We start from the raw sequence: 17,747 nt of genomic DNA on the forward strand, positions 1-17,747 counted from the left end.
CGATTCGTTATGAAATCCCAGATAACACAGAGACTGACTATCAGCCCAGCGTTGGTCAGTGAACAGTATAAATTACTGGTAACTCATTGTGCAAGAACTACTGACATTTGTGTATGTGTATGACCAACAGCCCATCCCTGATCATCAAATTGTGTGTTGTTTTGTGTCTGTCACTGAATATATATAATGGCCACGTTAATATTGTCTCGATTGATCTGGTCGGCTAAATCCAATCTGAAACTAATCTGAACTGAGATAAGTATGTAAATTGCTTTGGGTAATTAGCCCACATGACTTTGCCGATGAAGACACCGGCTGTATACATACATATCTAGACATACTATTCCTTGTGGAGCAATTTATCTCTAATACAGTATGTTTGAGTGTATACGTTCAAAATGTATGCCTATATCACACATTAGAGTGAATCCCAGTAGACTTATTAAAAGTGAAGCATTCAGGGCTTTGCTTTAGGAAGCCTACTCCTTAATGAGGCCGGCTGTAAAAGCACCCCGCAGACAGCCGATGAACACACAAACCTGGCACACACTTTAATTACTAATAAATTGTGAGCCAGATAAACGCAGCGAGGAGCGGATTTCTCCCCCAGAGGGTTCTAATCGCTGTAAAGCCGAGTGCTGATCCTAACTGCCGACTACGAGGCTTCCATGGCAGGTGCCACTGCACTGAGGAGTCCCACAACAGACGCTGCTATCTGCTATTGACTCCAAACGGCACTTACTCTCAATCTCCTCCATGCCTCTTCTAGGGACTGGAACACTACTTCTCTCTGTAGACTATGAGGGAAACATGGTGTGGTTGGTATGAGATCAGAGGGATTCTTGGAAGTAATGACTGTATATGTATATGTAGTGTATGTGTTTTTGATTGGTCTTGGAGTGAATTTGGATGGTGTGATCAGTTTTGCTTCAATGAAGTTGGAAGAAGTTTGATTCCTGTCTTGATCAGGAACATCAAGGCCCAAGTCTAAGAAGTTCAGGGATCTAAATGCACAATAAGGTAGGGTAGGTCAAACAAAAAAAAGAGGATATTTTATTGAAATGTAACAGATAATGTGCCATGATGCGCTAAGAAAAGCATGGAGCTCAGATTGATCTGTATCTTTGGAGAAAGATGTGTGAATACTGATGTACACTATTGAGAATATGCACTGTACATGCTTAAATGTCTGGCAATTCAGATCCTTAACATTTATTGACCTTCAAGTCCTACCATTATAATAATCAGTGAGACGCGCATATAAAGAACTCACATGCAAGAGCATTCAACTGATAAAACATACAGTATTTTTATTCATATGTACACCTCCATCCCATCCTTCCCCCAGAAATAAAAGTCATACATTTGATGAATACTTATAATATATTTAGACAGTTCTACAGCGTATGTACAGGGTTACTGTTTTCATTGATTCACGAGAGAGAGAGAGAGAGAGGGAGAGAGCGGGAGAGAGAGAGAGAGAGAGAGAGAGAGAGAGAAAGAGAGAGGGAGAGAGAGAGAGAGAGGGAGAGAGAGAGAGAGAGAGAGAGGGAGAGAGAGAGAGGGAGAGAGACAGAGAGAGACAGAGAGAGAGAGAGAGAGAGAGAGAGAGAGAGAGAGAGAGAGAGAGAGATTGTGGGAAGGGGGAGACAGCTTTATGGGGGTATATACAGATGCAGCTCAGTTCGGGATAAACTATGTACAATACAAACCATTCATACAAATTAGGCTCTCTAAGATACAGAATTCATTACATTACAATTTTTATTAAGTCAATGACAATGAGCAAAGCCCCCCAATCAATCACAACTGAATATTAACAATAAACCTAATAAGGCTGTGATTTACTAATAATAATCTGAGCCAGGACTTATACAGGGACAAGCTGAAGATTGAACAGCATCATTCCTGAACATGTAAAATGCGTTTATTTTTTATAAAACATGCCTGCGGGAGAAGCCTGTCAGTGCTAGGTAAGTCCGCCAGGCTGATATGACCACCTCCACCTGATACTCGGATTGCACACTGACACTCTCCTCTTCTTTAGCTCTCTCGACTGTGGGGTCAAAGGATTTGGAAATGTGTGGGGATCTTGTAGGCCTTCAAGGATAGGAGTCTGGACTGTTATTTCTGAGAGAGCGGAATTGAGCTGCTATGAATGAAGAGTATTGCAGGTGCGAACAAAACATAGGATCCTGGACGCTGCCATCCAATTGGTAGCTCACAGAACTGAACTTTCATACAGAAAGTATGGTGGCCCTAAGGAGCAAAGTAAGAAATACTAAAAGGAGAAAATTAAAGCACCTAGAATCAAAATGGACCAAGAAAATTAATATAACATATTGATAAGATTAACAAGTTGTTTCAAACTAATAAGACTTATTTGAAATGCTGATTTTACTTAGTTACAAATGGAACTAACAACCCCAAATATGTACACATGATGCATCTATGAAATCACTGATGGAAAAAGGTATGACATCTATAAAACAAATGAATTATAATCAATATTATTTGTTTAGTCATAGTATTTGTATACTAATAATATTAATATAATAATTATTATATTTAGAATAATAATGGTTTTGCACAACACTTGAAAGATAAAATAATAATGCCCCATAAGTCTTTACTTTCTGTATTGTCTTAATTTCATAAATAGATAATCAATTCATTTGACACATTCTTTTATTTTCAGAATAGTACAGCTAACATATATTTCTCTGGGCGGGGAAAAAGAAGAAGAAGACCCACTAAGTAACTTACTGGTCCTTCACATTGGGGTTGTTGTTGTGGGAGTGGTCAGCCAGAGGGGAAGTAGGGAGTGTCACTGTGGTAGTTGTAGTCCGGACAGACTTTCTGCACCAGCTTGTAGTCAGTGCTGTAGAAGGAGATGTAGATGCAGATGACTTTAAAGGGCTTGGAACAGAGCCAGGAGACGTGGCTCTGAGTCTGCTCCTGGTAACACGTCTTGGACGGGTCGAAGTTACACAGCGTGTTCCTGGCGCCCTTCTCCACCTTTTCGTACTCTATGCGGCAGTTGAAGGACTTGGAGTCCTTGGCGTCAATCACGGACTGCTGGGCCGCCACGTCGAACTCCACGACCTTGGTTGGTGGGACGAGACTCACGGACACGTTGCCCTGGCCTGTGGAGTTGTGTCTGAAGTAGACGCTGAAGGTTCCGTTGCCGTGGTCCACGATCTTCCCGGTGATGAGGAGGTTGAGCTTGACCGTCTTAATGTTGGAGTGGAAGTCTCCCCAGCCGAACATCTTCTTGAACTTGCCCGTCTTGACCATAGGCCGCCGCTTAGCTCTTGCTCTAGAATCCTGGAGGTCGGTGGAGTTCCTCAGCCAGTCCCAGAGGTCCTGCTCGGAGTAGGGCTCCGGGGTGTCGTAGCGCAGGTCCAGGGCTGTGGTGTTCTCTTTGCCATGGAGAGTCTGTGACAGCAACCTGCTGATTGACAGGTCCTTGCTGCTTTCTGTCCATATGTGTTTTAACGTCGACTTGGGGCTACCCGACTTGAGGAGGTCCGCCTTGGAAGCATGAACACTTGTCACCTGAAACAGAGAGAGAAGAGGAGATATGTTTCACTAACTGGTATGTCATACTGTTATAGGCAACACGGTAGTACTTGAGACAATCAAACAGGCAAAGAGACACTTCAGCAGATATTAATATCAGATTCAGAAAAAATTTACTTCACATTCAGGCACTACACGCAGCTTTCTACAAAACAGACAGATCAAAATGGACTCTGAAGTGGGGAGACGACAGGAGAGATACCGGTAATCCATCTTTCAGCAAGCTTCAATTTCGAAACGTGTTAGCAGACAGCCCCCATTTGGGAAATAGAATGTGTGAGAGACACAACACAGCGATCAAAGTATTGTAGACATTGTTTTTCCTCTCTCTCTCCCTCCCTCTCTCTCTCTCTCTCTCTCTCCCTCTCAGATGGTAGAAGGTATTTCCACTTGGCTCCCCCAGATAGATAAATGCAGTGGCTATTCAGTAAAGACCAGACTATTAAGCACAAAGCGCTGCTTGGATTGATGATTGATGAACCCCCAGGTTTTCACCATTTAGCCACGATGACTGGAATTAGGTTCATACAGGCCCCGGCGGAGGGAAGTGACATTGATTGGCTGATTTCTACTGTAAGACGTGACAGCAGATCCGTCTTGCCCAGAGATTTTAGCATTTCATTGGCCGAGGCCCTCTGGGATCGATACATAGAAAATAAGGTTTCGCTACCAATCAGTTGGCCCTTTGGACATGAATTGACTTCCTCAGACCGTGTCAGCACTAAGGGGCGATCCCTATAGCCAGGTTTAAGCATATCATTGTTTAGGGGGAGAATATGCCTATATGGTTCGTATAGGGTGCTGAGAGAAGAGAACAAATAAAAAAGATAATTACATTGAGGGCTCTATTCAAAACGCATCGCAGAAGTTCAGCTTTACAGCTTGATTGAAATTTAAAGACAACTTTCCAAATTTATATGAGTGCATTCATGTTAGACACTGCATATGTCAGCTCATTTGGAAATTACCTTAATATGTATACCGCGGAATGTGTAACGCTTTATCGTTACACACTGAATAGATCCCTTAATTACCTTGTATGCGTTTTGAACTGCAAATTGAAAGCCATTTTAACCTAGTTAGAAGTAGATGTATGTAATTATGAATATAATTTCTGTAGGAAGCTTTCTGTACGCAATGGCCAGAAGGGTAAACAAGACATCCTTTAACATGAGCCTCCTCATGCTACAAACAACCACTCATTACGGAGTTTACTGTAGTTACAGGGGACTGTAGTTTACTGTAGTTACAGGGGACTGTAGTTTACTGTAGTTACAGGGGACTGTAGTTTACTGAAGTTGCAGGTGACTGTACTTTACTGTAGTTACAGGGGACTGTAGTTTACTGTAGTTACAGGGGACTGTAGTTTACTGTAGTTACAGGGGACGGTAGTTTACTGTAGTTGCAGGTGACTGTACTTTACTGTAGTTATAGGGGACTGTAGTTTACTGTAGTTACAGGTGACATTTTACAAACTCTATTTCAGGCTTTCCTTTGTTTTGGGGTCATCGGTAGACCTATGTCCACTCTGAACCTGAGTAGGCAGAATATCCTTCAGCCCTGAATGCTTCAAATACGAAATTAATTCCTTCACATTAAACTACATATTGCTTCTACAGACACAGTTTCATTGATTACATAAGGAGATTACAATACAAAGGTATTGATCAGAAATCTTCCCTGCAGATTCCATCTGGTCTAACTTAATGGTAATGTTTCCAGTTTAATATTGAGGTATAATATGAATGAAGATTAGCCTACTCAACAGGGCTAATAGCCCAGTGAGACTGTGACTTATGCCTCAGGGTGTACTGTATGTATGTAATGAAGTGTGTTGTATGGACCCTGAGGGCATGTTGGGAGGGCATGATTTAAGACATATACATGGTATTCATGAATAACTTATAACTGGTGAAAAATTGCATATAGAAAATACATGTATACTGTACAGAGAGTAGATTGATAAAACCAATGAATGTTGTTCCATGCAGAATAGTTGATGTTAATATCTCATAAATAACATCATAATAAGTGAGTCCTGTATTTTGTGAATGCACTGCTCTCAAACATTTGCATGATTTCATGGTACTCTAAAACATGTGCATGCAGTGTGTGTTTATCCATACTTACTGTTTGTCCATTGTCCTTTATAGACAGCCACGGTACAATACACACACACACACACACGCACACACACACACACACACACACACACACACACACACACACACACACACACACACACACACACACACACACACACACACACACACACACACACACACACACACACACACACACACACACAAGTTGATCTATGAAGCTTCAGGCCCACGGCCAGTTTATTTGACTCCATCATCCAGCATGCTTTGGGCCTTGGGCCAATGTGTTTGACTCCATTTTCCAGCATGCTTTGGGCCCTGGCCCAGTGTGTCTGCTGAGGCTCAGTGCTTCCAGATGGTTAGTTTACCTGGGGGGACAGACGGTGCATCTGGTAAACATGGCAGCACTCTGGCCAGCAGAGGCCTGAGCCTCACAACTGACTACAGGTCAGGCTCAGACAGATGTCTTCCCCTGGGCCTAGGCTATAGGTATAGGGAAATGCTTGGGTCAGAGAGAGCTGTAAGAGCTCCGTGTGTTCAGGATGTAAGTCATAACACAACGCAATAGCAGTCCACACTGTGATTCATCGCTGAAACTATGGAATTACACAAACATACATGTTTTTATTTATTTTATTGAACCTTTATTTAACTAGGCAAGTCAGTTAAGAACAATTTAGTTTTTACCATGATGGCCTACATGTACACACACGTTAACCAACATATGCACACTCCATACACATACACACTCCCATCACAACCTACGGTATATATACAAAAAAAATGGGGACACCCCTTCAAATGAGTGGATTCGGCTATTTTAGCCACACCCGTTGCTGACAGGTGTATAAAATCGAGCACACAGCCATTCAATCTCCATTGACTTTCAACGTGGCACCGTCATAGGATGCCACCTTTCCAACTAGTCAGTTCGTCAAATTTCTGCCATGCTAGAGCTGCCCCGGTCAACAGTAAGTGCTGTTATTGTGAAGTGGAAATGTCTAGGAGCATCAACAGCTCAGCCGCGAAGTGGTAGCCCACACAAGCTCACAGAACGGGAACGCCGAGTGCTGAAGTGCGTAGCGCTTAAAAATCTGTCCTCGGTTGCAGCACCCACTATCAACTTCCAAACTGCCTCTGGAAGCAACGTCAGCACAAGAACTGTTTGTCGGGAGCTTCATAAAATGGGTTTCCATGGCCGAGCAGCCAAGCGTTGGCTGGAGTGGTGTGAAGCTCACCGCCATTGGACTCTGGAGCAGTGGAAATGTGTTATCTGGAGTGATGAACCATGCTTCACCATCTGGCAGTCCAATGGACGAATCTGGGTTTGGTGGATGCCAAAAGAACGCTATCTGCCCCAATACATAGTGCCAACTGTAAAGTTTAGTGGATGAGGAATAAAGGTCTGGGGCTGTTTTTCCATGTTTTTTCCAGGCCCCTTAGTTCCAGTGAAGGTAAATCTTAATGCTTCAGCATACAATGACATTGTAGATGATTCGGTGCATCCAATTTTTTTGGCAACAGTTTGGGGAAGACCCTTTCCTGTTTCAGCATGACAAAGCCCCGGTGCACAAAGTGAGGTCCATACAGAAATGGTTTATAGAGAACAGTGTGGAAGAACTTGACTGGCCTGCACGGAGCCCTGACCTCAACCCCATCGAACACCTTTGGGATGAATTGGAACGCCGACTGCGAGCCAGGCCTAATCGCCAAATAACCAGAAGAGTGGAGGCTGTTATAGCAGCAGAGGGGGACCATATCTCTCTCACACACACACACACACACACACACAATAGAAGAAAACCATTTGTCACAAGCAGGCAGAGAACTCTTGCTACCAGATAACCATCCCAACTCAGCTACCTGATAACTATCCCAACTTAGCTACCTGATAACTATCCCAACTCAGCTACCAGATAACCATTCCAACTCAGCTACCAGATAACCATCCCAACTCAGCTACCTGATAACCATCCCAACTCAGCTACCAGATAACCATTCCAACTCAGCTACCAGATAACCATCCCAACTCAGCTACCAGATAACCATCCCAACTCAGCTACCAGATAACCATCCCAACTCAGCTACCAGATAACCATCCCAACTCAGCTACCAGATAACCATCCCAACTCAGCTAACAGATAACCATCCCAACTCAGCTACCAGATAACCATCCCAACTCAGCTACCAGATAACCATCCCAACTCAGCTACCAGATAACCATCCCAACTCAGCTACCAGATAACCATCCCAACTCAGCTAACAGATAACCATCCCAACTCAGCTATGAGTGGACAGGTGTCACCAATGACCTGACAAAGTCCCCTCAGACATAATTCAGTGGTGATTCTGAAATAGCACCCTATTCCCTATATGCAGGTGGGCACTTGTTTTGCCAAGCTAAGCCCACTACATAGAGCTCTGGTCAAAAGTATTACACTATAAAGGGAATAGGGTGCTGATTCAGAGGAAGTCTAGAAGACGTGATGGAATTGAAGTTCTGCTTCAACTAATAGCGAACAGAGAACACCAAAAGAAAGCAGCATAGTCCAAAGTCCTCCATCAAAACAACATTGATGCATTATGAATGGTTACAACTGACTCAGTCTAAAGATATACAGACCCTTTACATTGCCAACATTAACAGTAATCTAAAGCTCATTAGGCTGTTAAACCAATATTTACTGTCCTTTAGTGATGGAATACTATTTTTATCTACGGATTATAAAACGTCATTACAGTGCTGTGATGCTATATATTCAAAAAAAGAGTACATTGATTGTGTGGCAAATTATAGTTTAAGTACCATATCGATACGTTTAAACAAATGGAGACATGGTCTAAGACTTAACGCAAACACCACAGACATGGGTGACAACATGTTCTGTTCTTAGTTTTCCCTAGATTCTTTTACAGGAGGGGGCAACACCCCCCCCCCCAAAAAAAATACAATATCTTCAATTGAAACTAATTTATTTTATGAGGAGGGCAACAGAAGTTACCTACGTAATGGCAGAAGAAATACATCCCTCCATGACATACATTTAGGACGAGCAGGTTAATGATGAGCATGAAAGTATATGATCCAATTAAAGTAAACTAACAACATTGAATAATTAAAACGATAAGCCAATTTAGCAATTCTAATTATTATTGCCACATCTTAATACTGATTAGTTGGATTCACTAGGCCTAAAGTTCATTAGCTGACAATTCACTGCAGCACAGCAAAGAGTTTCACACTTCAACATGGCATGATATCATAAAGGTGTCATACTCAAGATAAGTCTGCCAGAAAAGTGAAGGTATTACTCATACTTAATATACAGATGTAGGATCTTAATTTGAGCCAGTTTGCTACAGCTGTAAAATAACCTTGCAGCAACAGGAGATGTGAATTATTATGTAGATTATAATTAATGGACATTTTTTATACATTTTTCATTAGGGAAAATCGGGTCTGACATTTTAAAGTGGAAATGCAAACTTTAGAAGCATTTCTGAATACACTACACATTCTCAGCAACAAAAGAGTGATCAAATGAAGATCCTACATCTGTATACCATAATGAAACCATACAATACAATTATATGGTTTATATTTTTCACACAACCGATTTTAGACCGGTAAAAAACAACCACCTCCAGAAAATCTAATTTAGTCTACTTTTGCCAAAGACAGTAGATAAAAGATTGGAGAAGAGATGAGCTTCCTACGTTCTACTTAGCTCCTATTGAAAACGTCCAATCATATCCATGGTAAAGGAACTGCAAAGCTTTTCCTGAGATGTAATTCTAGGGGGAGAATGAAGGCAGGCAAACTATAATGTGTTGAATGAAAAGAGCCCTTATGAAAGACGATGGAGAAAGAGGACAGAAAGAAAGGGAAATTTGACAGTTCTATAAGGAGAGAGAAGGAGGGAGGACAGTGGAGGAGTGACACTGCAAATACATATACTTAACCTCCAATTGAGTAAAGCATTATCAGAGAGAGTATAGAATCCTCCTTTAGTATTGACTGACCAGCTGTAACTAACAAGAAACGGGCCATTCACCAGACAATACTTATAGCTAGCTACATCCTTTGCAGCCTTGTATGCATTTCAATATTTCTTATGAACATAACAAAAATATAAATAAACTTTTATAGTCATTGTTGAATTTGTTTTGTCATACTTGAATGCAATGGAAATGTGCTGTAGTTCTTTCTTACAATACAACGACAACACTAGCTATTTCTTACAATATCACTCGTGCCAACCTCTTCAAGCTTGTCTTTCTGCTATATATTCAGTCAGAACTCATGCAGTCAGGATAGTATGAACAGACAGTCTCCGATATCAGGCACTAAACTATACATACATAAATATATAAATATATATATATACAGTACCAGTCAAACGTTTGGAAACACCTACTCATTCAAGGGTTTTTAATTATTTTTAATATTTTCTACATTGTAGAATAATATTGAAGACATCAGAACTATGAAATAACACATATGGAATCGTGTAGTAACCAAAAAAAGTGTTAAACAAGAATGTGCAAAGTTGTCATCAAGGCAAAGGGTGGCTACTTTGAAGAATCTCAAATATAAAATATATTTGGATTTGTTTAACACTTTTTTCGTTACTACATGATTCCATACGTGTTATTTCATAGTTTTGATGTCTTGACTATTATTCTACAACGTAGAAAGTAGTACAAATAAAGAAAAACCCTGGAATGAGTAGCTGTGTCCAAACCTTTGACTGGTACTGTATATATATATATATATATATATATAAATACACATATTTATATGTACATTTTTCTTTATTTGATCAAACACAATTCATCTGACTGTATATTGACTCACACAGTTGGAATCCTCTCCTCTATTCCCCTACTATAAGTACAGGACCAGGCCATAAAACAGAGTCCTTACTAACATGACTACGCAGCATGCTTGCCTTGGGCTGAAACCAGTGGTGCTGGTGTTATGCAGAGCTGTAATATCACATTGAGACCATGCACTAGAACTGCCTAATGGTCTTGTAAGAAGGCTGTTAGACGCAACATATCGTTCTTAGTGTGTGTGTGTGTGTGTGTGTGTGTGTGTGTGTGTGTGTGTGTGTGTGTGTGTGTGTGTGTGTGTGCATGCGTGCGTGCGTGCGTGTTCGTGCAGATGAAAGAATGTGTGTGCATATAAATGTACGTAAGTGACCATAGGCTCCTTGTGGCATCGGTAAGTAGGTAATGTAACAGAAAATCTCAGTCCCAAAAACATAGTGAAGGAAGTGGAGCAGACCAGTGATTTAAGGTGATCAGGGGGCTGGAGCTCCAACCAGCCAACCACACCCTAAACATAATTTACTATCTGTTGTATTTTTTTTTTTTTAGCCCTCCACGGAGGACAAGTACATTTTTTTTACTGCTTTTCTGCTACATACATTTTGCATATACATTTTGCATACACATTTTGCATACATGGTAGTTTCATATAAAGCAGTCACATAACAATAATACATTACCAAACATCAGCTCTTTAATCCCACCCCTCAGCCACTCTCAGCTCATCCCATCTATCACCAAAGACCGCCCTCGTTGGGTTTCCATGTGACATATATTTTTCCATTGTGCTGTGATGTTTTGCCTTTCTAATCGTATAGTATCCACAGATTGTGAGCCAAAGATGAAAACCTTTCCTATGAGTATTATTATATTATTTATTGACTGACTAGGGCTTTTCAAATCGCCCAACACTGCAATTCGTAAGGTTCATTTTAAGTGCATGTTGTGATTTTTTAACCATTCCTGAACCTGTGACCAGAAACAAGCTACATAGGAGCAATACCAGAATAAATTACCTATTGATTCTGTCTTTTCGCAGCACAATCTACAGAGCTGAGATTGTTGTATGTCCCATTTATACATAGCATTCTGTCGGTGGCAAGAATTTTATATAATAATTTAAATTAAAAAAGTAAATGTTGAATAAAGTGTAGTTCATAAAATATGTGCCATGGAATTGGTACATCGAAAATCTCTTCCCATTTATTTACTGCCTGTTTGTTCCCTTCCGTCATTGTTGTGCTTTATTGGTATCTATAACAAATATTCACACAAAATGGGCATTCGCTGTGAGCTTTTACATTCAATCTATTCCTTTTTTCGGCTCATAGTCATCGTCCGAGGCCTCGATTCAATCCACATCGCGGAAGATCTGCGCTACAGCACAATTGACATTAAAGCTCATCTTCGATTGAGCCAACATACAGAAGAAGTAGGATCTTAATTTGAGCCTCTTTGATTCAGCAGGAAAGTAATCCTGCAGCAACAGGAAATGTGAATTAGTATGTGGATTATAATTATTGGATATTTTTGTAGGGGTTGATCAAAGAATAAATTGTACGGGGAAAATCAAGAATAAATTGTCAAAGTGGAAATTGCAAACTTCAGAAGCCTTTTTGAACCTCAAATACATTTCAAGTTTTACATTTCCTCCATTCCATTTCCTCCATCTCCTGCAACAGGGTGATCAAATTAAGATTCTACATCTGTATGCAGCGTTTACCATGAATGTCTACGCAAACGTGGAAACATTGCCTTTAACCGTTAATCGTGCTATAATGTGGATCTTCCGCGATATGGACAGAATCTAGCCCCTATAGACTCATTCAAAGGGATGTAACTAAACGCTGCAAAAAAATAAACGCCCCTTTTTCAGGACTCTGTCTTTCAAAGATAATTCTTAAAAATCAAAATAACTTCAAAGATCTTCATTGTAAAGGATTTAAACACTGTTTCCCATGCGTGTTCAATGAACCATAAACAATTAATGAACATGCACCTGTGGAACGGTCGTTAAGACACTAACAACTTACAGACAGTAGGCAATTAAGGTCACAGTTATGAAAACTTAGGACACTAAAGAGTCATTTCTACTGACTCTAAAAAACACCAAAAGAAAGATGCCCATGGTCACTGCTCATCTGCATGAACGTTCCTTAGGCATGCTGCAAGGATGCATGAGGACTGCAGATGTGGCCAGGGCAATAAATTGCAATGTCTGTACTGTGAGATGCCTAAGACAGCTCTACAGGGAGACAGGACGGATAGCTGATCGCCCTCGCAGTGGCAGACCACGTGTAACAACACCTGCACAGGATCGGTACATCCGAACATCACACCTGCGGGACAGTTATAGGATGGCAACAACAGCTGCCCAAGTTACACCAAAAATGCACAACCCCTCCATCAGTGCTCAGACTGTCCGCAATAGGCTGAGAGAGGCTGGACTGAGGGCTTGTAGGCCTGTTGGAAGGCAGATCCTCACCAGACATCACCAGCAACAACGTCGCCTATGGGCACAAATCCACCGTCGCTGGACCAGACAGGACTGGCAAAAAGTGCTCTTCACTGATGAGTTGCGGTTTTGTCTCACCAGGGTGATGGTCGGATTCGCGTTTATCATCAAAGGAATGAGCGTTACACCGAGGCCTGTACTCCGTAGCAGGATCGATTTGGAGGTGGAGGGTCCGTCATGGTCTGGGGTGGTGTGTCACAGCATCATCAGACTGAGCTTGTTGTCATTGCAGGAAATCTCAACGCTGTGCGTTACAGGGAAGACATCCTCCTCCCTCAAGTGGTACCCTTCCTGCAGGCTCAGCCTGACATGACCCTCCAGCATGACAATGCCACCAGCCATACTACTCGTTCTGTTCATGATTTCCTGCAAGACAGGAATGTCAGTGTTCTGCCATGGCCAGCAAAGAGCCCGGATCTCAATCCCATTGAGCGCGTCTGGGACCTGTTGAATTGGATGGTGAGGGCTAGAGCCACCCCCCCAGAAATGTCCGGGAACTTGCAGGTGCCTTGGTGGAAGAGTGGGGTAACATCTCACAGCAAGAACTGGCAAATCTGGTGCAGTTCATGAGGAGTTGATGCACTTCAGTACTTAATGCAGCTGGTGGCCACACCAGATACTGACTGTTACTTATGATTTTCACACCCCCTTTGTTCAGGGACACATTATTCAATTTCTGTTAGTCACATGTCTGTGGAACTTGTTCAGTTTATGTCTCAGTTGTTGAATCTTGTTATGTTCATACAAATATTTACACATGTTAAGTTGACAGTGAGAGGCAGTTTCTTTTTTTCTGAGTTTAGTAAGTACTTTATCCTTATACACAGTCTCTATTCCAAAATGTGAAATGTGTGACAAATTACTGGCATGAAACTACTGGCATGAAACCCAAGAAGCTCATTTCTTACCATGAAAGAAATATATTTTCAATAATAAATATTCCACAATGCTGTAGGTATGCTGTTGTCTGTGTTTTGTGCTGCTACTATGTTGTGCTGCTGCCATATTGTGTTACTACCATGTTGTTGTCATGTGTTGCGACCATGCTGTGTTGTCATGTGTTGCTGCCATGCTGTGTTATGTTGTTGTCTTAGGTCTCTCTTTATGTAGTGTTGTGCTGTCTCTCTTGTCGGGATGTGTGTTTTGTCCTATATTTTTATTTAATTTATTTTTATTCCCAGCCCTCTGCCCCGCAGGAGGCCTTTTGCCTTTTGGTAGGCCGTCATTGTAAATAAGACTTTGTTCTTAACTGACTTGCCTAGTTAAATAACGGTTAAATAAAAATGAGCACAATCAAATAAACCCTTTTCCTGTACTTTCTATATAAAACCCAGTCAGATAAGACCTCTCTAACAATAACCATAACAAAACGCTGTGAGTACACATTTACAGTGTTGTATATGACCTGACATCCTCCTCATACAACAGACCATCTTCTTCTGCTGTTTAGTTCAGGCATAATTCAAGTCTAACCTTTTTCACCGATTATGTCTATAATTACATGTTGATTGAGTGATGGAAAGAACATTTACAGATAGCTTGTGTACAATGTACCACAGCAGTGATCAGTTAGGTCAAGTACAGTGGTATCCTATAGCACCACTGACTTACAGATCATTTTTATTAACATCTATACCCAGACAGAAATGTGTGAATAGTTTGTGTTTAAATCTTGATTCTAATACCCAGACACACAGTGGTGTTTGTTTGTGTTCTAGAATCCTGATTCTAATACATCTTGAGGCTTCATAAATCAAAGCTGGCTTTATGTTGTCATCACGCAGATGGCCCGATGGCAAATTCACCCCAATTAAAGACCCGAGGAGGAGAGTTAAAGGGGGGAGAGTGTTCCCTCGGAGGGAAGAGAGGGCACCTGTTCGCCTGTCATATCCTCATAGCCTGTTCTGATCAGTGACTGCAAGCGTTTTCCCTCCTCAGAGCCGCTCGCTCCAATGCAGAATTAATGAAGGCAAACAAAGCTAAAGTCTCCTCCTCTTCCTCCCCTCACTGACAGCACAGAGCTGGCAACCCTTTGTGAGCTAATTTTCTCTCCACTTTGGTCCCTCTCAACTAATCTTCAGTGTCACACTTAATGAGATTTTCAGTTTGTAAAGTAGGTAGAACAGCAATGCCTCACCCTCCCTCCCTCCCTCCCTCCCTCCCTCCCTCCCTCCATACATCCATCCATCCATCCATACCTACCTCTCTACCTCCCTACCTACCTCCCTACCGATCTCCCTCCCCCCCTCCATACATCCCTCCATCCATACCTACCTCTCTACCTCCCTACCTATCTTCCTCCCTCCATCCCTACCTCCCTCCCTCCGTCACTGCCACCACCATCTCCCCAAATGCGTCTAAAGTCCCCACTTCTCCTCTATAAGGCATCTTAAGTACTATATGCATTATTAAGTAAGGGTTTTATAAGCACATTAAATTATTCACTGTACAAATATAAATATCTGGTGTATAATATATGATGTTATGATATTGCAATGATTAGTTCCATCATTTTTAATAATCAGTTTGAGAGAGGCCTCGACACAGCGACAAAACAAGCAATGTGTCATTTAATCATGTTTTGACAGAATTATGCAAACACACTCATATTGAAATGTATTTCATTAGCTAAGTAAATGTAAATGAACAATTGATTCTGTCACAGGAACGGTTTAGGCAACGATATCTAACACAATTAATTATCTGATTAACATAACGCTAAATGACGGCTAATGATCTCCTCTTATAGGACAGGGAGAGTAGAGGTCTTCATGGGTCTAAAATTTGGACCGGTTCCGAAATGGATCTGGGGCTTGCCCACACGGACCCAATAAGCGGGTTAATATAGAGACCTGTTCCAAACGGACCAGAGGATAACTAAACGCGTTCTATATAAACCTGGTCAGTTCCAGACCCGGTAGAATCCGAGTTAGGGAAGCAGCAGAAAAGTCATTTTTTAAGCTACTTTATTAACTGGAGCTGATAAAGTGTGAGGGAGAGAGACACTGCTCTAGCGTACTGTGAGCAAGTGGCACTGGGAGAAGGGAGGAGGGAGGGAGAGACGAAAGACAGCAACCAACTAGCACTATAGTAGACTAATAGCTGCCATAGCTAGGTTATTTTTCATCAAGTATGACTACGTAGTACCTGTCTTGACTGCATCAAACCGGGAGAGGCTAGTTAAGCTAGCTAAATAGCTAGGCTAATTGAGGCTGAATGGCTTTCTCATCCTACACAGTTACAAACAACAACAACTCCATTCAGAATATTAAGTAGCAGCCTACCTGTTGGCTCTTGGTTGCTGTAGCCTATCCTTCTCCTTTAAATGTTATTCCATCATTTTAATTCCATCTTCCATTGATTAGATATCTCCTAACTTTTGCCACACAGAGACTCTATGACTGTAGCCTATTGCCGCTTTGATGGTTTATGATTGGTCATCAACAAGCTACACACGCCACTCTCCACTCCCATGAAAAGCAAGAGCAGCATAAACACAATGTCTCTCTCTCTCTACTGCAGCAGCAGCACTCGGATCTATACGGGCCCTTCCGGACAAGTCAGTTAAAATTACACATACCCGAAAACCACGACTATCATATCAGATCCAACCCAGACCCGTAAAAAATGTTGAATTCTTCATCCGGACCGGCTCGCGTCCCAGATCGGGTCACGGGGTATTCGGGTACAGCTGTATCTGTGAAGACCTCTAATGGAGATTAGCAGGTCATACAGTAGTACCTTTAGATGTTCTATTTAACTGGGTTAAAATTGGTTACATTGGACCTTGTAGACAGTTTCCTGGACTCAGATTAAGGGTGATAGAGGGAAGATTAACCCACAATTCAAAGTAAATGTGTCAGATTGGGTCAGATTCCCATACTGACAAGCAAGAGCACCACAAAGTCATGAGGTTCCCCATTCACAAAGAAATGTGTCTTGCAATGCAACAGTCTATTCAACAGCAACACTGTCTGCCACCAGTGTGTGTGTGTGTATGAGCACACATTGTTGCTATTGAATAGACATAACAACATAAATGTGCACACACATACACCAGTGGAAAGACAGTATAATGTTCAGTCCGCACAGCATGTTAGTCCCAGGAGGACAGACAGGATGGACCTGAAGGGCCTTCTACTACAGTATAATGTACTGTCCACACAGCATGTTAGTCCCAGGAGGACAGACAGGATGGACCTGAAGGGCCTTCTACTACAGTATAATGTACTGTCCACACAGCATGTTAGTCCCAGGAGGACAGACAAGACGGACCTGAAGGGCCTTCTACTACAGTATAATGTACAGTCCACACAGCATGTTAGTCCCAGGAGGACAGACAGGACGGACCTGAAGGGCCTTCTACTACAGTATAATGTACAGTCCACACAGCATGTTAGTCCCAGGAGGACAGACAGGATGGACCTGAAGGGCCTTCTACTACAGTATAATGTACTGTCCACACAGCATGTTAGTCCCAGGAGGACAGACAGGATGGACCTGAAGGGCCTTCTACTACAGTATAATGTACTGTCCACACAGCATGTTAGTCCCAGGAGGACAGACAGGATGGACCTGAAGGGCCTTCTACTACAGTATAATGTACTGTCCACACAGCATGTTAGTCCCAGGAGGACAGACAGGACGGACCTGAAGGGCCTTCTACTACAGTATAATGTACAGTCCACACAGCATGTTAGTCCCAGGAGGACAGA

General features: G+C 41.9%; 1 protein-coding gene across 3 annotated transcripts in view; it reads right to left on the reverse strand.

Annotated features, from left to right (window-relative positions):
* Positions 1-1,284: 1,284 nt before the first annotated feature.
* LOC115173802 (neurexophilin-1) overlaps positions 1,285-17,747 on the reverse strand; it is a 40,779-nt gene continuing 24,316 nt past the window's right edge. The window contains exons 2-3 of one of the 3 annotated variants that reach the window (XM_029732225.1): positions 2,767-3,558; positions 1,285-2,259 (exon numbers count right to left, since the gene is read on the reverse strand). In XM_029732225.1, coding sequence (XP_029588085.1) covers positions 2,803-3,558 — 756 coding nt within the window. In that variant the 3' untranslated portion in view covers positions 1,285-2,259; positions 2,767-2,802. Of the gene's footprint in view, positions 3,559-17,747 lie in introns of all 3 variants that reach the window. The other 2 variants (XM_029732224.1, XM_029732223.1) reach the window with 2 other exon arrangements.

The sequence above is a fragment of the Salmo trutta genome, chromosome 34 (genome assembly GCF_901001165.1).
Source record: "Salmo trutta chromosome 34, fSalTru1.1, whole genome shotgun sequence".
In the NCBI taxonomy this organism is placed as follows: Eukaryota; Metazoa; Chordata; class Actinopteri; order Salmoniformes; family Salmonidae; genus Salmo; species Salmo trutta.